We start from the raw sequence: 19,507 nt of genomic DNA, 5'->3' as shown, positions 1-19,507 counted from the left end.
TGTGTCATCTATTAGGGCCTGGAGACGAATGAGCAGAGCACAGGCCCAACAGGACAGGACTGCTGACGGATGAGGAATACAATGTGCCGTGGGCTGCAGAGGAGGGACAGGGCACGCCCGGCCCCAGGGGCTCTAGAATCTGGGCACACCCCCGAAACACCACTTTAAAAAAGTATCCATGTCTGGGCCTTGTCCCTGCGATTTGGATCCAATTGGGCCTGGCAATGGCATTTAAAAAAAAAAAAAGCTACCCATGTGATTGTAGAGTTGCATCCAGGATTGAGATCCACGGAATTAGAGGAACCCGGGGCGGGGGGCTGGTGAAGAGGTGCCATTCTAGCTGGCAGGTTCTTACTGGTGAGGGGGAGAAAGAAGGGAATTCCAGGCAGAGAGAAGAACATCTTGTTAAAGGCCAAGAGGTGAGGAAAAGCAGGGCTCGTGCAGGACGCAGCTGGAGGTTCAGCTGGGCTGTGCCGTTGGGGCTGGGAACTGAAGATGGGGCGTACACAGTACAGGTCTTCAATGCCAGGCTGAGGGTGCCGGGCTCAATTTGGAAGACAATGAGCACATAATAACTGCTCTATTTTTATATCTTAATGAGTCTACTAACAACCGATCATAGCAGCCCCATTAGCCAAACAGCCACACTCAAAAGATTGTTGGAATATAAATCTCCAGAGGGACCACGAAGTTCTAGAATCGTAGTTTGCCAGTAGGGGTATCCGGGCCCCTTCCAGGTGCTGCTTTGGCATCACGGGGATGTCCAGGGCCAAGGAATGAGCTTTTATTTATTATTATTATTTTTTAAAGATTGATGTGAGAGAGAGAGAGTGCATATGAGCACGGGGTGGGGGGAAGGGGCGAGAGAGAGGGAGAGAGAGTCCCAAGCAGGCTCTGCACTGAGCGGGGAGCCCGACACAGGGCTTGATCCCACGACCCTGAGATCAGGACCTGAGCAGAAACGAAGCGTCAGATGCTCAACTGACTGTGCCATCTGGGCGCCCCAGGAATGAGCTTTTAAAAGCCCAGTTGGACGAGAAGGGCAGGTACGTGCACGCACACATAATACACCCACGATAGCACACAAGCAGGCAGCTGGGTGTCACTGGAGCTGAGTGAGGGCTGGAGGGGGTGGGGTCTGAGCTGGACCCTGAGTGGTGGGTGGAAGGTGGCCGGTCCATCGCTGGGACAGTCCTTTGATAATTAGTCCTGATATCTGGATATCTGGTGGCCCCTTTCCCAGGTCCATGACGTCTGCGTCTGCCAACACAACACTGCTGGCCCCAATTGTGAACGCTGTGCGCCCTTCTACAACAATCAGCCCTGGAGACCTGCAGATGACCAGGACCCCCATGAATGCCAACGTATGGCCCTGGACTCACCCCCTCCCCTGTAGTGGCTGGGTGGGGTGCTGGCCCCGGTGGGCCTCAATGATCTTACCTGGACACAGGGAGAATCTATTCTTTATTATTTAAATCCAACTTGACTGCACCCCTGTAGCGTAAGCTCTCCTTACTCTGCGGGGATGGAAAGAGTTTGAGTTGCAACCACCCTCTGCCTCCCCAGACCTCCTTCTTAGCCAGGCCTGAAGGGACCAAGGCTGGTGCGTGCTACTGATGCCACATGGCTTTCATGATCTCCCCAGATTCCCCAGTCCTCTTTCTTCTGTCCCTGTCACGTGCCTTGTCCTGTGTAGGATGGATCTCGTTCCCTACTTCAGAGGGCCCCCTGGAGTCAGGCCTTTCTCTGCACAAGTAGGAGAAACAAGGGTCCCCAGCCCAGAGACAGGCAGTGACCCATCAGGAGATCCGCTCAGGCAATGGGAGAGGGCTGGACCATTCGAAGGGCTCCCTCTTTGGCCCAACCCAGAAGTTATTCTTGGGTTAGTTCCCACATGGGGAGTTAGGAGGCCTGACTTCTTACACTACTTTCTTCCTGGCCCTATCACCTTAAAGGAGTCACACAAGCCCTCTCTGGGCCTCAGTTTCCCCATTTCCTAGACCTGAGCACCTTGCAGAGTTGCAAGAGATGCCCGTGCGTTAGCGTGGAACGTGCTTTGTGGATGGAAGAGGTGCTGGTCTACGGTCAGCCCTGGGACTCTCCTTTTTCAGGGTGTGACTGCAACGGGCACTCAGAGACCTGTCACTTCGACCCAGCGGTGTTCGCCGCTAGCCAGGGGGCACATGGAGGTGTGTGCGACAACTGCCGGGACCACACGGAGGGCAAGAACTGTGAGCGGTGTCAGCTGCACTATTTCCGCAACCGGCGTCCAGGGGCCCCCATTCAGGAGACCTGTATCCGTGAGTAGGGGCTCTGGGGACCCCGGGTATCACCAGAGCACGTGTCCCTGGGGACACATGAGCCCTCAGGAAGCACAAGGCCTTGGCTGTTTGTCAGGACTTGCAGGCAGTTGTTTTAATGTAGCTGTGCCCTTCTTTTTTGTCTTTTTTTTTTTTTTAATTTAAAGGATTTTATTTATTTATTCATGAGAGACACAGAGAGAGAGGCAGAGACACAGGCAGAGGGAGAAGCAGGCTCCCTGCGGGGAGTCTGACGTGGGACTTGACCCTGGGTCCCCGGGATCACGCGCTGGGCTGAAGGCAGGTGCTCAACCGCCGAGCCCCCCGGGTTGCCCTAGCTGTGCCCTTCTAAGCCGATCACTTAACCTCTCTGGACCATCAATCAATCCGTCCATCAACAGTTATGTAGCCCTTACTTTGGACACAGGAGACACGAAAGTAAATATCAGACGCAGTTCCTGCTGCCAAGACACACACACGCTGTTTGGCAGTGTAAACCCTAGTGAAAAAGGTGGACCAAGCACTTTGTCTACGTACGTGTTGCTGCCCTTGCCACGCGGTGGTGTGGTTTGCTCTGTATTTCCGACCTCCCCCAGTACTGAGAGCTCGTCCGTGGCAGGGAGATGCCTTAGGTCCTCAGGCCCTAGGACCATGACAGCCACAATTGCCAGGTGATGCTGCAGAGAGGGCTCCTGAAGGAACATATGCATGGAACACCCAGCGGTACCCAGCGTGTCCCACAGGGGCCCACGGGTGAGAGAGGAGAGAGAGCAGAGCGGACTGAAGCCATCCCAGCCCGGCTTTTTTAGATGGAGGAAGAAAATCTGCACTTTGTGTTTTTTTTTTAAATAAATTTATTTTTTATTGGTGTTCAATTTGCCAACATATAGAATAACACCCAGTGCTCATCCCGTCAAGTGCCCCCCTCAGTGCCCGTCACCCAGTCACCCCACCCCCCGCCCACCTCCCCTTCCCCCACCCCTAGTGTGTTTCCCAGAGTTAGGGGTCTCTCATGTTCTGTCTCCCTTTCTGATATTACCCACTCATTTTTTCTCCTTTCCCCTTTATTCCCTTTCACTATTTTTTATAGTCCCCAAATGAAAATCTGCACTTTGAAAGGCCTGCAAGAGGTCAGGGTGTGGGGCTGGGAGAGGGCCGCTTCACTTCCTGTTGCTGTTATTTGTTTATGGAAAGAGTGAGGAAGACAAGTTGGCCTCTGTTCCCCCGCAGTTACTTGCTGGGTGACCTTGAGTGTGCTCCCCCCTCAGGGTTGTCGTGACGACTACATAAGGCGACACACAAGCATGCCCAGCTCCGCGCTTGGCATATATATATATATATAGCAGTCGTTCTGGAAATAATGACCACAAAAACTTCCATCGTTCGTACCTAATCTTGTGCCAAGCACTGTTCTATCTGCTTTTCATTCACTCATTTTATTCCCCGTAGGGAATCTGTGAGAGTCGTATAATTATCCCCATTTCACAGATGAGGAAACTGAGGCACAGAGGGGTTAGGTAACTGGACTAAGGTTTCAAGGCTCTAAGCCAGTGAGTGGTGGGATAAAGATCTGAACCAGGCAGTCTGGCTTCTAGATGGGCTCTTAGCTTTCTGCTTTTCTTCTTTATTCTCACTGTGGTGGCTGCTTTTCTGTCTCAGCCTGCGAGTGTGATCCCGATGGGGCCGTGCCGGGGGTTCCCTGCGACCCGGTGACGGGGCAGTGCGTGTGCAAGGAGCACGTGCAGGGGGAGCGCTGCGACCTGTGCAAGCCAGGATTTACGGGACTCACCTATGCCAACCCGCAGGGCTGCCACCGTGAGTGTGTGGGGGGGACCCAGCCTGGGAATTCACGGGGAAGATTGGGGTGGGGGGCACCCAGTGCTGCACCCTGAGCCTCCAGCAGGTGGCAGCACAGGCCTGGGTTAGGAGGTGGCACTGAGTCAGGCGGAGGGAAGGAGGGAGAGAGGAAGGGGGGAGGGAGGGAGGGAGGGAGGTCCGGCTGCCCAGTGCCACGCAGGAAAACGCAGTGGCCTTGTGAGTCAGCCAGGTTATCTGGAAAGAACGACCCTGCCTGGTTCTTTTCCCAGGCGGGGCCCTGTCCCCGACGAATGTCGTCTAGGGGTGCCTTGTGGGTGTCTTGTGAGCTCAGGAACCCTCCCCCCTGCAGGCTGCGACTGCAACATCCTGGGGTCTCGCCGGGACCTGCCGTGTGATGAGGAGACTGGACAGTGCCTGTGCCTGCCCCACGTGGTGGGCCCCAAATGTGACCAGTGCGCCCCCTACCACTGGAAGCTGGCCAGCGGCCGGGGCTGTGAGCCGTGTGCCTGTGACCCTCACAATGCCCTCAGCCCCCAGTGCAACCAGGTAAAGAGGGGGTGGCCCCGAGGGCCCCACAGCAGGAGAGGAGGCCTTGCTCACCAGCCTGTGTCTCCCCTCCATGCTGCCCAAAGTCAGACTGGGCTGCGTCTGTCCCCATTCTCCTTGGGGAAGCCACCCGATGTCCCTCCCCGTGTGGCTCGGGGCCTTCTGCGGGGCCACGCGGGACTCTGGCTTCCGAGTTTGGGTCTGGGTGGGAGCCCTCGCTCTGGGGGCCACGGCGAGCTGCAAGCGGTCCATGCGTCCCGGACGCTGTGCTCACCAGGGCTCTGGGGCACGGTCCCCAAGGCCAGGGCCAGGCTGGGGCTGCGAGGGAGGCTCCCTCACAGTGCTCTCCCCCACAGTTCACAGGGCAGTGCCCCTGTCGAGAAGGGTTTGGTGGCCTGACGTGCAACGCCGCAGCCCTTCGCCAGTGTCCCGACCGGACCTACGGAGACGCGGGCTCGGGATGCCGTGGTGGGTGCTTCTTGAGCCGGAGGGGACGCTGAGGCATGGAGGGGGGCTGCTGAGCACCTGCGTAGGCTCCGGGCAGAGGGCGTGTGGGAGAGTCTGTGCTATGGGAGGACGTCCCGTCCTAGGACAGGTGCTGTGGTCCTGGCAGCATCGTGGGGGCGCACGTTCCCCTCAAGGGCTCCAGCCAGCGGGCTTAGCCCCCAGCCCCAGGGGGACGTCAGGCCCCCCTGTCCCTGTGATCCGAGGGTGGCTCCGCTCCTGTTTCCCTGACCTGGCATCTCCCACAAGCCGTCTCCAGGGCAGTGGCTTGGAGCAGGGCAGTTTCTCCCTAGATGGAGGAAGGGAGTCCTGAGGGGAAAGGTGTGATCTCCCCGGGGCCGGCTTGACCCGTAGCCAAAGAGCGCATGACCCGGAGCGTGCAGACCGAGGTCTGGTCTCGGCGTGGCCTCTCTTACTGGGTGACTTGGGCGAGTGGCTTCCCCCGAGGGCTCGGTTTCCCGAGGGGACATTGCATTTAATATCACTGTTGCTCCGTCCACACACATGGGGACATGGGGGCGGTTAGCTGTGTCACAGGGTGGCCGCGAAGGTGGGGCACATGCCTGTGTGAGCGGCCGGGTGTCTAACCTAGCGGGTGCCTGGCACTGGCACTGGCACCTGGCACACGGTCGGTGCTCAGTAGAGGCTTGCCGTCCTTGCTGGCAGGGCCGAGATTTTACTGTGGCCTTGACCGTCCTTTATCCTAAGTCCTGTAGCCGGGCCCTGAGGTCAGACCTCCGCTTCAGGCTCTCCCCACCATGTGCCTTTATCTTCCCTTTTTTTTTTTTTTTTAAAGATTTTATTTATTTATTCATGTGAGGCACACACAGAGAGGCAGAGACACAGGCGAGGGAGAAGCAGTCCCCATGCAGGGAGCCCGACGCGGGACTCGATCCCAGAACTCCGGGATCATGACCTGAGCCAAAGGCAGGCGCTCAACCTGTGAGCCACTAGGGTGCCCCTGCCTGTACCCTCCCGATGCCCCCTGCTGACCATCACCTTTACCCGCCGTAGCCTGTGACTGTGACTTCCGGGGAACGGAGGGCCCAGGCTGTGACAAGGCCTCGGGCCGCTGCCTCTGCCGCCCCGGCTTGACCGGCCCCCGCTGCGACCAGTGCCAACGAGGTTACTGTGACCGCTACCCGGTGTGCGTGGCCTGCCACCCTTGCTTCCAGAACTACGATGCCGACCTCCGGGGCCGGGCCCTGCGACTCAGCAGCCTCCGCAATGCCACCGCCAACCTGTGGCCGGGGCTGGGTCTGGAGGATCCTGGTCTCACCTCCCGCATCGCGGACGCCAGGAGCAAGATGGAGCAGATCCAAGCCATCCTCTCCAGTGCCCCGGCCACCGAGCAGGAGCTGTCCCAGGTGGCCAATGCCATTTTCTCCATCAGGTAAACTCTCCTCTCCCTGCCGAGCACTCAGAAGAATTACATCACGCGGGGTCGCGGAAGTGGCCCACACGGGTCCCTCCTTCCCTTGGCACAGCCCTTTACAGCTTCCAGAGCATTTTCACACGCGCTCCCCCTTTGAACAGTCACAACGGTCCCGTGAGGTCACTGGGGTGGGTGTCATTGCTTCCGTCTTGGAGATGGGGGAAAGGGCACAGATAGGTGACGTGACCGTCATGCGGCCGCAGAGGAGCAGAGCTGGGACTCGGCACAGGCAGGAGCCCCGGTGTTCTTTCAAGTGCCCGGCGCTGCCCGTGGGAGAGTCAGCTCTGGATTAGTCACCCTGGTGCAGGGCATCCGAGAGGCAGGGGCTCTAAAAATAACTCGTATTTGCCTTTGGAATGGGAGCGGTCCCACCCACACCTCCTTCCTACCGGTGGAGGCGCCTTTCTCGTAAGGTTTGGTTCTGGAAGTTTCTATAATTAGTTTGCACTCCCCGAGCACTAGCTGACTTTCGGTGCCTAGAGCCAGCCGTCCAGGTGTGTGATTGACCGAAGTCTCAAGACTGAGTAGCGAGCCCGTAGGTGTTCGGTGGGCTGGAAGTGCAGGACGGAAGGGGGTTCCACGGAAGGACGTGCCATGCCGCAGCAAAGCCTGTCGGTAAAGAATGCAAAACTTGTGGGAGTTGGTGGTTGGGGATCAGCGCAGGGGATGGGGAGAGAGGAGCCTCGGTGGGCCCGGGCTGGTGGGTCCTGACCCCCTTTGGGTGGAGATGACCCAGCTCTGGGTGCTCCCGGGGGGGTGGTGGGCTGCAGAGGAGAGACTTGGGAGCCTGGCAGGCGGGGGTACAGCTGGTGTAGGGGGTGGCTGAAGCCAGCCTGCAGCCAGCCAGGGAGAAAGGGGCCCCGGGTGATGCTCCCCGTGGAAGCCAGCTCTGGGGAGGTGGCGCCGGCCCAGGAGTGTCGAGTCACACAAGTGGAGGAAGGAGAGGTTTCGGTGATCTGCCTGCCGAGGGATGGAGGCAGGTTGTGGCGCCTGTCTCGGCCTTCGTCGCGCAGAATGCCCCAGAGCCGGTGGCGTCCCTCGTTGCCTTGCTGAAGACCTCTGCGTTTCCTGGCTCAGGGGTTCCCCGCCGGGCTGGCAGGTTCCGGGGAGGCAGCCCCCTCCCGTATTTTACCGAAAGCTCCCCTTGGGTTTCAGGCGGACTCTCCAGGGCCTGCAGCCTGACCTGCCCGTCGAGGAGGAGACCTTGTCCCTCCAGGGAGACCTGAAGAATCTGGACAGGAGCTTCCAGCACCTCCTCATGACGTATCAGAGCAAGAAGGAGCACTTTGAAAGGCTAAGCGGTGCCAATCCTTCAGGTGAGGAGGGCTGCTCCGACAGCTGCCCGCCGGCCGTGTGCCACCGCGCCACCCGGGCCCCACTCCACTCCCTCTGCGTCTCCAGGCCACCGGGGCCCCGCACGACTCGGCTCCCCCTTGTCCTCCCACAGGGGCCTTCCAGGTGCTGACGGCGGCCTACCAGCGGTCCTCCCGGGCTGCTCAGCAGGTGTCCGACGGCTCCCGCCGGCTCTTCCAGCTCAGGGACAGCCGGAGAGAGGCAGAGAGGCTGGAGGGTCAGCTGGGAGGAGGAGCTGGAGTCGGGGGTCCCCAGCTCGTGGCCCTGAGGCTGGAGATGGCTTCCTTGCCTGATCTGACGCCAACTATCAACAAGGTGACTCATGGCCTGGAGCCCGGCTGCCCCCGCTGGTCACACCCCAGCTGCCCCTTCCTGATCTTTGGCCCCTCGCGGTGTGGGTGTGCTCCGGGGTTGCCAAGGAGACAAGCTTCTGGTGCCCGGTTGCCGTGGAGATGTCTGGCTGTTTGTTTCCTGGGTGTGGGATGGGAGAGGTTGTGGGGGAGCCTTGGGTACCCTCTTTGACGCCTCCTTCTCTCCCCAGCTCTGTGGGGGCTCCCGGCAGACGGCCTGTACCCCAGGAGTGTGCCCTGGAGAGCTGTGTCCCCGAGACAACGGCACGGCCTGTGGCTCTCACTGCAGAGGTGCCCTCCCCAGGGCCGATGGGGCCTTCCGGATGGCCGGGCAGGTGGCCGAGCAGCTGCAGCGTTTCAACGCCCAGCTCCAGCAGACCAGGGAGATGGTAGGTGCCGCCGAGGTGGGTGGGCACACGTAGGGAAAGGCTGAGGGGACAGAGTCAGTTTTGTTTTGTTTTTTTTTAAGATTTATTTATTTATTTATTCATGATAGACATAGAGAGAGAGAGAGCAAGGCAGAGGCAGAGACACAGGAGGAGGGAGAAGCAGGCTCCATGCCGGGAGCCCGACGTGGGACTCGATCCAGGGTCTCTAGGATCACACCCTGGGTCGAAGGCGGCGCTAAACCGCTGAGCCACCAGGGCTGCCCCAGAGTTAGTTTTTATTTTACAGTCAGGAGACAAAAGCCAAAAGGAGATGTTAGGTAACTTGTCTGCGGCCCCGCATCAAGAGAGAGGTAGAGTTTGGGGCCGACGTTTTGGGCTTTTCCCCCTGACTCCCAGGTCATTTCTTGCAGAGCCAAACCAGGTTAGCTACCAGTGTTTCCCAGGTCGATCTGGGGTAGCGGGTGCCCACAGAATCCTTGCGGGCTGCTGCAGGGCTCTCCTGGGGCCTCGAGCCCTGCTGACCTAGCGTGTGCGTTGGCAGATCAGGGCCACTGAGAAAGCCGCCTTGAAGGTCCAGTCAGACGCCCAGCGCCTGGAGACCCAGGTGAGCACCAGCCGCTCGCAGATGGAGGAGGATGTCAGGCGCATGCGGTTCCTCATCCAGCAGGTCCGGGACTTCCTGTCAGGTGAGCCTGCCCCCCACCCCCGATATTTGGACTCCTGCCTGGTGCCAGCCCCTCCGATGCCTGTCCCCAGTGCAGAGCATCAGCTGGCTGCCTCCTCCATTCAGCTCAGGCCACCGGGGCCAGGTGCCCACAGCTCAACTGGATGGCGAGCACAGCCCTTCAGCTACGCTCCCTCCTCCCCCCCTGCTCCTCCATGGCTCACTCTCACCAGAACATCCTCAGATATCTTTGAAAAATGTGCAAGTGGGATCACAGCCCACGGGTGCTGGCCTTCCCTCATTCTCCGGTTTATCGCGGCCTCTGCTCCCCTCCTGGGTGTGGCCCCGTGTCTTTCCCTGCTTTGCTCCCCGCCCGTCTTTGACCAGGTTGGCTCTTACCTGCCTCAGAGACCTGGATGTGCTCTTTCTCTGCCTGGAATGCTCTTTCCAAGGTTGCCAATTCTATCCCCCCCTCGTGGTCTCAGTTTCAATACCATCTCCCCAGAGGGGCCTCTCCCGACCCCCCTATCTGGTCCGCCTCACTCCCCTGCGCCCCCCAACATCTGACCTTCATCATCTGACCTTCATCACACTGCTCCAAGCCTGTGGTTGCCAAGTTCATTTGTCTACACGTGTCTCATTAGTCTCGTAACCAGACTCTAGGGTCCGGGAGGGCAGGGAATGTCTGTCTGTCTGTTCACCGTGTCACTGGCACCCAACATAAGACAGGACCACAGAAAAGCACCCAGTCTTTGTTGAAGGGATAAATGAACCAGATCCCCTCTCTTGCTGCCCTGGAGTAGAGAGACCCCTGGATAGGAGGACCCAGGAAACCTGTGACTTCTGAGCGGATTGCTTTTCTCTCTTTTCCTCATCTTTTGCTTCTGCAAACCAGGATGGTAGTATTTCACGTTTCTTCTGGGGAACCTAGTAACTGATGTAAAGCATGTTTTAAAAAATTAACGTTGCCTCAGGAATATGAGTTGATATTATTAGATTTCTGGTCCCTGCCCGGGAATTTACTTGGCTGGGAGCCCAGTTAATAGGAGCTGAGGGCTTGGTGTTACGACAGGGCTCTTCTGGCTACTGTTGTGCCTTTGCTCCAAAAGGGCCCAAACCCCCTCCTGAGTGTGGAGGGCAGGTTGGAGAGTGGCAGGGAGGATCTGCTGGCAGCCATGGCTTGCCTGAGGCCAGGCTGGAGTTGGCCTCCCAGGGAACCCCAGAATGGGGGTAAGTGGAGGCAAGGACATGGTGCTCAAGAGACATGGACAAAGGGGCAGGCCCACGTTTGGGGTTTGGACTCACAGATGAGGAAGTCTTCCCCCCAAGCAGAGCCTAGTGAGGCTGAATGGCATCAGCCTTGACCAGGGGATGGGAGGCAAGGCTCTGGGGTACAGCCTGGGCTCACATGAACAGGTGGGGAGTCGCTGGGCCATGGGGACCCTTTTGTCCTGTTGATTATATGCGTGTCTCAGGTCAAGTCTTTCGGCAGGACCAGGGGCAGGGAGAAGGAGCAGGGCCTGAGAGAGGCAGGACCCTTGCAAAGGGCCCCGGTTGTTGTTGCAGTCTCCATGGCAGTGGGGTTTGGTGTCCAAAGTGCTGTGCAGGGGGTGCAGGTGCTTGCTGCTGTTGTGGGCAGGCTCCGCGTGGGGGGATGCGTGGAAGGGCTGTGGAGGACGGAGGATGCGTGGCCTTTTCCGAGGTCTTCAAATGGAATTAACAGAAATCACAGCTCAGGCTTATCGAGTTCTCACTGAGTGCCCGGCGCTGTCGTGAGTGCTTCACAGGTATTAGATGATTTAATCCTGATTGCCCACCACTTTGCAGAGGAGGGCTCCAGGCACAGGGAGGTTAAGTAACCTGCCCAAGGGCGTCCAGCTTGGAGGGAAATGTGGGTAGGATTCTTCTCATTCTTCATCCACACTCTAGATGGTTGTACTATTAGATGGACACACAGACACGCACAGACACACATGGAGTTTTTCCTAATGTTTTTCCTCTCTGAATTGTGCCGCTGTGCCCCACCTCTTCTGCTCTGGCTAAGTCCTCTGCCTCCTCTGAGAATCCTCTAGTTGGCCCACTCTTCAGGAGCCCCCCATAGCCCAACACCCCCCTCCCCGCCCCATCAGACTGGGTTAGGGCGCTCCTCCAGTGGCCATCTGAGTTCCCTGTGCTCACCCGAGTCCCTCAGGCGGGCCTTCCTTGGTTATGTGCCTGTCTGTCCCACTGGGTTGTATTTTTAAGAATTCATTTATTTATTCATGAAATGCAGAGAGAGGCAGAAGCAGAAGCAGAAGCAGGCTCCCCTCAGAGCAGAGAGCCTGACATAGGACTCGATCCCAGGACTCTGGGATCACGACCTGAGCCGAAGGCAGATGCTCAACCAAATGAGCCACCCAGATGCCCCTCTGTCCCACTAGGTTTTGAGCTCCGTGAGGACAGGGACTGAGTCTGATTTGATTTGCAGTCTCGGTTCCCCACCTGCTGGCCTCAAGCACCAGGACAAAGCATCTGGGTGGGCAGGCGCCCCCTCCCCGCCCCCTCCCCACCCCCACCCCTACCCCATCAATCCCTGGAATCTGTAAAGGTGGGAGGGAGGAGACCCCACCTCTGTACCTCTGACCTTTACTCCCTGGCCCAGAGCCGGGTGGTGAAATCCTTGCTGATGGATTGTTGCATCTCATCCCTTCAGGTTGCGGGTCCTTATTTCCATTTCACAGATTTGGAAAGTGAGCTTAGAGAAGCCATTTGCTTTGCCCCCGTTTGCTGGAATGATAGGGGAGAGGCCTGGGTCTGGAGGCCCTTGAATCCTTCATTCACTCTGCAGACACCGGGTGCCTCGGTGGGCCAGGCGCTGGGGCAGGGGCCGGGGCTACGGACGACACCCAGTCCCTGCCGTCGCGGGGCTTCTGGCGGGGGGGGGGGGGGGGCGTAAAGGAAAGCAAGGATCCATGAGTCGAGGGCTCAGCACTTGGAGGGGGGTGATAAACGCCCCTGTTCACATTCAGGGAGAAAGATAAAGCAGAGAAGGAGACCCCGGGGTGTTGGCACAGAGGGAGGGTTGTGATTCTGGATCCCGTGGCCAGCGCCTGCCTCTCTGAGAAGGTGACATTTGAGTAAAGACCTGATCGGTCTTTGCAGCAACGAGCGCTCTGGCCCGGGGAGGTGCACGCGGGGGGGGGGGGGGGGGGGGGTGCACACGGGGAGTGCACGCGGGTAGGTGCACGCGGAAGGGGTCTTCGTGCCAGGGAAGCAGGCCTGGTTCCCGCCGCTCTCCGCAGTTTAGGGCTGATTCTGTTTGCGCTCCAGGCATTGTTCAGTCCCAGCTGTCTGGCACCACCTCCTTCTCACCAGCCTGCAGTTTCCTGTAGCGGCAGCCACTTCGTCGCCACAGCTGTGCCCACAGTCATCCCCCACCCACCGCGTGCCCGGAAGTTCCGAGAATGGGCCCCCGAGTGTCCCTGCGCGGGTGCGGGCCCGGAGAGAGCCCTGCTCTTCAGGGAGGTGGCTAGGCTCCCCGGGTCTGACGGGCGGCCGCTGTCTTCCAGACCCTGACACTGATGCGGCCACCATCCAGGAGGTCAGCGAGGCCGTGCTGGCCCTGTGGCTGCCCACGGACTCTGCCACCGTCCTGCGGAAGATGAACGAGATCCAGGCCATTGCCGCCAGGCTTCCCAACGTGGACCTGGTGCTGTCGCAGACCAAGCAGGACGTTGCTCGGGCCCGTAGCCTCCAGGCGGCGGCCGAGCAGGCCAGGTATGACCCGGGGACCTGAGCGTCTCCCTCCCAGGGCTGGGCTGGTGTTTTGCTCCCCGGGTCCTTTGGGTGCTGGAAGAGGGAAGAGAATCAGTACGTGTCAGGGGGGTGCAGAGGGCTGGGAGGCGGGAGGTGCTTATTGTGCTGGGGGCTGCTGAGACGAGAAACAGCGGCCAGGGTAAACTTTGCTCGGCGTGACCCCGTCTTCCGTATGACAGGCTGTGCCCAAAGGGCATCTCAGGTATAATACACTCATCACATCTGCTTGGCGGGGGCCCGGGAGAGAAAGGCTACCCCCTTTTTAGTCCTGGCTGGGCAGGGTATTCTCTTGAACTGGTGAGTGCGTGAAGCTGCACATCGATCCGCTCACCGTCCACCCCTTCTCTTATCTGCCCTCCACTCCCCGGGCCGCAGGAGCCGAGCCCACGCAGCGGAGGGCCAGGTGGAGGACGTGGTGGGGAACTTGCGCCAGGGCACGGTGGCGCTGCAGGAAGCGCAGGACACCATGCAAGGCACCAGCCGCTCCCTTCGGCTCATCCAGGAAAGGGTTGCTGAGGTGAGGTGGTGTGGCTTCCTTTGGCCATATTTGGGAATGAACAGATTCAGGCCCAAGATATAGAAAATGCCAGTAGGTGACCTGGAAGGGGACCTAAAGAGGGAGGCCTGTGAGCTCTGGACCTGGCTTTGAGCCCTTGGTTTTCTGGTCCCGTGGCTGGGTGCAGAAGGCCAGGGGTGGGCTCTGGGCTGCAGCCGGGGTAGGGGAGGGGGTAGGGGATCAGCTGAGCAGGAGAGGGAGGGGGCCTGGATGCCAGGGGACAGATAGATGGGGGATCAGCAGGGGGATAGTGGTGAGTACTGGTGTCCCGTTTGGAGGTGGCCTGATGCACTGAACAGGGGAAGGACGAGGCCCCTGCCTGTGAGACCCACCACAACCCAGGTGTCTTTCCCCACAAAGGTTCAGCAGGTCCTGGGGCCGGCGGAAAGACTGGTGGCCAGCATGACGGAGCAGCTGGGTGACTTCCGAGCGCGGCTGGCCGAGCTCCGCCGCAGGGCCAGGCAGCAGCGGGAGCAGGCAGTGAGGGCCCAGCAGCTCTCAGAGGGCGCTGAGCAGCAGGCGCTGAGCGCCCAGGAGGTGAGAGCGGGCGGAGGTTGTGCTGGGCGACACCAGCCAGGGTGAGGGTCCTGAGCAGGAGGGCACTCGGTACACTCTATAAGACCCTGGGCCCAAAAGCAATTGGAGCATGTTATTCTAGAATCACTGGAAAAGGCTTCAGGACTCACCTTGACCCTGACTGGCATCTGGACTCTACCTCGGGCCGCCTCCGGGGAACTAGTTCCGGGGTGTTGCAGATGATCTAGTCCAGTCCCTCCCTGTGTACCTGATGGAAAACAGGTTTTCCTGATGGAGGGATAATTTTGCTCAGGCCCAAAGCTCCCCTACAGAGCAAGTTCCTTGACATCGAATCCAGAGCTTGTCCCCAGTCGTGGCTACACACCCCAGACAGGCAGTCTTGATTTAGCCTCACCTGGGTCCCATCATTGTCAGAATTATGTCAGAGAGGTGGTCCGAGAGCCATCCTCTGGGTCTCCCATGTACCATGGTCCCAGGATAGTGGCCCGGCTGCCAAGTCCACTGCTAAGTGTCAACTAAGCGTGTGGCCCTGTGTGGGAAGTTAGGTGAGAAAGGAAAGGAGTCACAGATGGAGGGAGGGAAATACTGAAGAAGTGTAAGGTACAGTTTGGGGCCTAGAGGTTTTCACAGGCCGAAGTAACACACCGAGGAGTATCAGCGGGCTCCTCATCCCTGTGTAGGGATTGGGAGGATATCGAGTGCTTTAGCCAAAGGTCTTTAGGACTTTGGATGATGAGGATGGTGGTGCTGAGATTGTCTGACCTTTTTCAGGGATTTGAGAGGATGAAGCAAAAATATGCTGAGTTGAAGGATCAGTTGGGTCGGAGTCCCATGCTGGGGGATCAGGGCAGCCGGATCCTGAGCGTCAAGACGGAGGCAGAGGAGCTGTTTGGGGAGACCATGGAGATGATGGACAGGATGAAAGGTGAGGGGACGGTCCTGGGCCTTGGATTCCTGGGCATCCCAGGAGGCCGGTCCTAACCCAGGGCTTCTGAGGCCCACCCTTGTCAGAGCTACGAATGCTAAGGGGATGAGACAGGTAAGGCTTTCCCAAGCACCTAGGAAGTATGAGGCACTTCCTCACAGGGCTGTAGGGAATGTGACATGTGCATAAGAGCTTGCAATCCAGATGGGGCCATTTTTCTGGTCACCTGCAAGAGAAATGAAATTGTTCAATAGCACAAGGGGATCTGTGACAGGAGCCCGCATAGTGAGTGCTCTGTGGACAAACATTTCCCTCAGACATGTTCAGTGAAGGAAATGTTCAGAAAGACACGATTTGACATAGGCCTGGAAGGATGTGTAGGCCTGGGGGAGGCTGTGAGGGAAAGCAGGAACACTGAGATGGGGTGGGTAGGAGGCAACAAGACACGTTCTGAAGGTGGAGGCAGGAGCACTGACCAGGACAGCAGCAGTGATGAGGATCAGAACGGGTGGGAGAGAAGTGGCCTGGGGTCGGTGTGGCTGGGTCCATGGAGCTGACCTCCATGCCAGCACGAGAGGGGTAGACTCAGTGCTGGAGGCAGTAGGGAACCATCCAAACGTTTTTTTTTTTTTTTTATATGGCAGCAGCACAAAGTAGTTTTTTCAAAAGGGCTCTGAGGTTCTTCAGATGGGAGAACAGGGATTTCCAGGGACTGGGCTCAGTCTCTAAGATGTGATGATGGGTCAGTGCCCTGGTGTGCCCAGGGAATGTCCCAAACAGAATGTCTCTGAATTTCAGAGAGAACAGGCAAAAATCTGTTTGGCGAGGCAGGTAGACACCATGGAGAAGGCTGGGCTGGTGAGTTGACAGTGGGTAGATCGGAGGCTGTGGCCAGCCATCCCTGAGGGGTGAGCTGCTGACCTGGATGGGGGAGCCCAGGGGCCTGGGTCAGTGCCCACCCTGCCCTTGGCCATCAGTGTTTTACATGAAGACGAAGAATTTATCAAACCTGTGGGTGGCAACAGGTCGTTCATACTCTAGGCCGCAGAACCAGAATTCTAGGGCCATCTCAGAAGTCTACAAGGATGGGCTGAAACTAACAGGGGAGAACGAAGGAGAAGTATTATCTTCCACTCTGGCCTTTTTGGGCCTAAACTTGCAAGTACAGTTCAGGTGAGGGCTGGCTTCTCAGGGGCTCACGTACCCGAAAACACTTTATAACTGGTAAAATGATAAAACATTTTGTAACTGGTAAGTGATCAGCAAATGTGAACTCTTAGTCACCTGAAAAAAACCCAAGGGTTTTGAGTGATCGTGAGCTCCGTGTACGTCAGCAGCATCTTGCTGCTGTCGAAAGAGCGAGTAAATACAAAGCATCCAACGTAAGGGGAGTAATGGTTCAGGGATATTAAAAATCTTTAGTCACGGATATGTGACACATTTACCAACCAGAAGAGGCTCAAGTTGAACAATGGAACAGGTATTTATTTACCTGTCTGCAGGAATTTACCTTTCATTGCAGGATTTGGGGGAAGATCATGCATAGGGTGGGTGGGTGGGTGGCTCTGGGGGCGAGGGTCAGGGAACACAATAGCAGCTGCTAAAATTTCAATATGTGATCAATCTGTAGGTCCGTGTGGGAGCCCACTGGCTGGATGTCAGCCCAATAACATCCCTGTTACACTCTGCTGGTGGGATCTCACCTGGCGGATGGTGTTCAGTGGTGGCTACTAGATTGATGGAGAAGCCTCCACATAGCAGAGGGAGGGCGACCAGGGTTGGGAGGTAGAGAAGGCTCAATAATCATGTCAGATGAAGAAGGGGTGGAGGAACTAGGGAGATTTCTTCTGAGAAGATGTGGCCTCAGACACTTAAAGGACTTCCTTGTGGGAGGCAGAGCACATATATTCCCATAACCCTAGGAGATGACCCTGAGTCAACTTGGGTGGAAGCAGAAATGTTCAGATTCTGGCTTCGTGAGGAGACTTTTAACAGCTAGAGCTGCCTCAGGTTGGAGCCTTGTGAGGCAGTGACCCCCTCCCTATTCCTAGGAGAGTTGAGGCTGAGGCTGGGTGCTGGCTCTCATGAGCGTGGTAGAAAGGCCTCTTGTGTAGGGCGACAGGTCTCGTGGTGTTATGCAGAACGGACCAGAGCGAGTGGACTAGATTTATCTGGAGTGGCATTTGGGGGAGGGAAAGTGCGGAGGAATTCTGGTCTCCCAGCCGGCTCTTTGGCCATGGTGCCCACTTGAGGGTCATTGGTGGGACGGCAGCTGAGTCCTATAGGTTGTTAATTTTGATGACAGTGGCCTCCCTCATCAGTCGGAGACAACTGAGAGAGTCCCAACTAGAGCAGAGGAGGAGGGTAGGGGCTTCCTGGCTCTGGTTTCGCTAGGAATGCGGGGGGTGGGGGAGAGCCATGAGGCCGGAGAGGCATGCCCCAGTGTCCAGGCTCCACACAGGTGATTCCTCCTGCAGGTGCTGCCTCCAGGTGGGTGGGAAGAGAAGGAAGGGGTGGGTGTCTTTGGGTATCTCACCAGCTCCTCCTCCTCCCCTTGCTGTTCCATCTGCCCTCAGACATGGAGTCGGAGCTGCTTCGGGGGAGCCAGGCCATCCAGCTTCGCTCGGCTGACCTGACGGGGCTGGAGAAGCACGTGGAGCAGATCCGAGACTACATCAATGAGCGAGTGCTCTACTATGCCACCTGTAAGTGATGGGCCGGCCTCCAGCCCCTGGCCCTGCTCATCTACGCTCTTTACTTTTGGAGGACAGACGGGGTTGGAATACAGCTCCAGGAGACTTTTATACAGCCTAAAGCACAGCCCGGACCCCCCTGGTGTGCAGCTGTTAAGATTATTCTGGGCTGCAGCTGAGTCCGCGCTGATGGGAAACTACATGTGAGGGACAGAGGTGGAGGCGGGCCGTGTCGTGGCGATGAGGAGCTCCCGAGGGGAGGTGCGCCTGGCTGGGCTGTGTCCTTGCCCTTCATCTCCCTCGAGGCCGAATCCTGGATGAACACGCAAACTTAACCAAAAAAATGATGTGCAAACAAAAAGCCCAATAAAAATCTTTGGAAAGGAGTCTGGATGTTGAAAGGGAGACAACGGTCTGTCTCCGCATTAAGTAAACATTTGTGGCTTATTCCTGTCTCCCACGTGGGGTTCCCGGGGGCTCCCCTGCTCAAGCCCAAGGCTTCGTGGCACATGAGGCATAGGCTGCCCCACTTTGCTGGCTCGTCACCCAAACTTGGTGCAACTCGACCCCTTTGCCCCAGGATCCAACGGATCCCATCCTTGAGAGACCAGACAAGCGATTTTGGTCTTTGAGTGGCGATCCGGGTTCCCATTCACCGACGAGGAAATAGAAATCCAGAGAAGGGAAGTATTGTGTCCACATCCACACGGCTCCAGAGGCGGAATCTGTGTCTCTTGGGATCTCTAAGAGAGGTTGCTAATGGTTGTGCATTTGTGCGTGTGGCATCTGTGGAGACGGCGTGAATGTGCCAGTGCTAACCACGGGCCCTGCCGTGGGCCGGGCATCCTATCTACATTTTCCTGATCACTATTTACCATGCTAGTTGTTTACTGAGCCTGGTGCTACATGCTCCGTCTGGGCTATCTCCTGTCGGTGGTGCTGCTGTTCCCATTTGACGACTGAGGAAACCAAGGCACAGAAGGCTGTCTTGGTCCCCCCAGGGTCACAGATGGGGCAGGGCAGGGCCGGACTTTAAATTCGTGATCATCTAATGCAGTCATTAGGGGAATGGGTGCCGGAGGTCCAACAGAGCCTACCCCGGGGGTTGTTGTGAGGAGTAAATGAGTCAACAGATGTAACTTGGGCAGCCCGGGTGGCTCGGCGGTTTAGCGCTGCCTTTGGCCCAGGGTGTGATCCTGGAGACCCAGGATCGAGTCCCCCGTCAGGCTCCCTGCATAGAGCCTGCTTCTCCCTCTGCCTGTGTCTCTGCCTCACTCTCTCTCATGAATACATAAATAAAATCTTAAAAAAAAACAAAAACAAAAAACAGATGTAACTCACGTCACTAAGTACCTGGCACCAGCTACGCTCTCAGTCTGTGTCAGCCCCTACCCTGCCAGCTTCTACCCTGAACCCAAGCCCTCAGTACACCTTCCACTCCACACAGGCTCGGAAACCCCCAGAGCCACGTGTGACTCTAAGAACCAAATGAGGGGCACCTGGGTGGCTCAGTGGGCTCCTGGGATCGAGCCTGCTTCTCCCTCTGCCTGTGTCTCTGCCTCTCTCTCTCTCTCTGTCTCTCATGAATAAATAAAAATAAAATCTTAAAAAAAAAAAAGAAGAAGAACCAAACAAAGCCTCA

General features: G+C 57.6%; 1 protein-coding gene across 2 annotated transcripts in view; it reads left to right on the top strand.

Annotated features, from left to right (window-relative positions):
* Positions 1 to 18,251, top strand: part of LAMB3 (laminin subunit beta 3) — a 50,659-nt gene extending 32,408 nt beyond the window's left edge. For both annotated transcript variants that reach the window (XM_049112067.1, XM_049112066.1), the window contains 15 exons: positions 1,244 to 1,364; positions 2,112 to 2,300; positions 3,960 to 4,115; positions 4,468 to 4,664; positions 5,021 to 5,132; positions 6,183 to 6,561; positions 7,759 to 7,919; positions 8,051 to 8,271; positions 8,498 to 8,695; positions 9,237 to 9,381; positions 12,908 to 13,115; positions 13,530 to 13,671; positions 14,071 to 14,247; positions 15,019 to 15,172; positions 17,749 to 18,251. In XM_049112067.1, the coding sequence (XP_048968024.1) occupies positions 1,244 to 1,364; positions 2,112 to 2,300; positions 3,960 to 4,115; positions 4,468 to 4,664; positions 5,021 to 5,132; positions 6,183 to 6,561; positions 7,759 to 7,919; positions 8,051 to 8,271; positions 8,498 to 8,695; positions 9,237 to 9,381; positions 12,908 to 13,115; positions 13,530 to 13,671; positions 14,071 to 14,247; positions 15,019 to 15,172; positions 17,749 to 17,885 (2,697 nt within the window). In that variant the 3' untranslated portion in view covers positions 17,886 to 18,251. The remainder of the gene's footprint in view (positions 1 to 1,243; positions 1,365 to 2,111; positions 2,301 to 3,959; positions 4,116 to 4,467; positions 4,665 to 5,020; positions 5,133 to 6,182; positions 6,562 to 7,758; positions 7,920 to 8,050; positions 8,272 to 8,497; positions 8,696 to 9,236; positions 9,382 to 12,907; positions 13,116 to 13,529; positions 13,672 to 14,070; positions 14,248 to 15,018; positions 15,173 to 17,748) is intronic.
* The last annotated feature ends 1,256 nt before the right edge of the window (positions 18,252 to 19,507 follow it).

This window comes from Canis lupus, chromosome 7, assembly GCF_003254725.2.
Source record: "Canis lupus dingo isolate Sandy chromosome 7, ASM325472v2, whole genome shotgun sequence".
NCBI lineage: Eukaryota > Metazoa > Chordata > Mammalia > Carnivora > Canidae > Canis > Canis lupus.
This window is presented reverse-complemented; position numbering and strand designations above follow the sequence as displayed.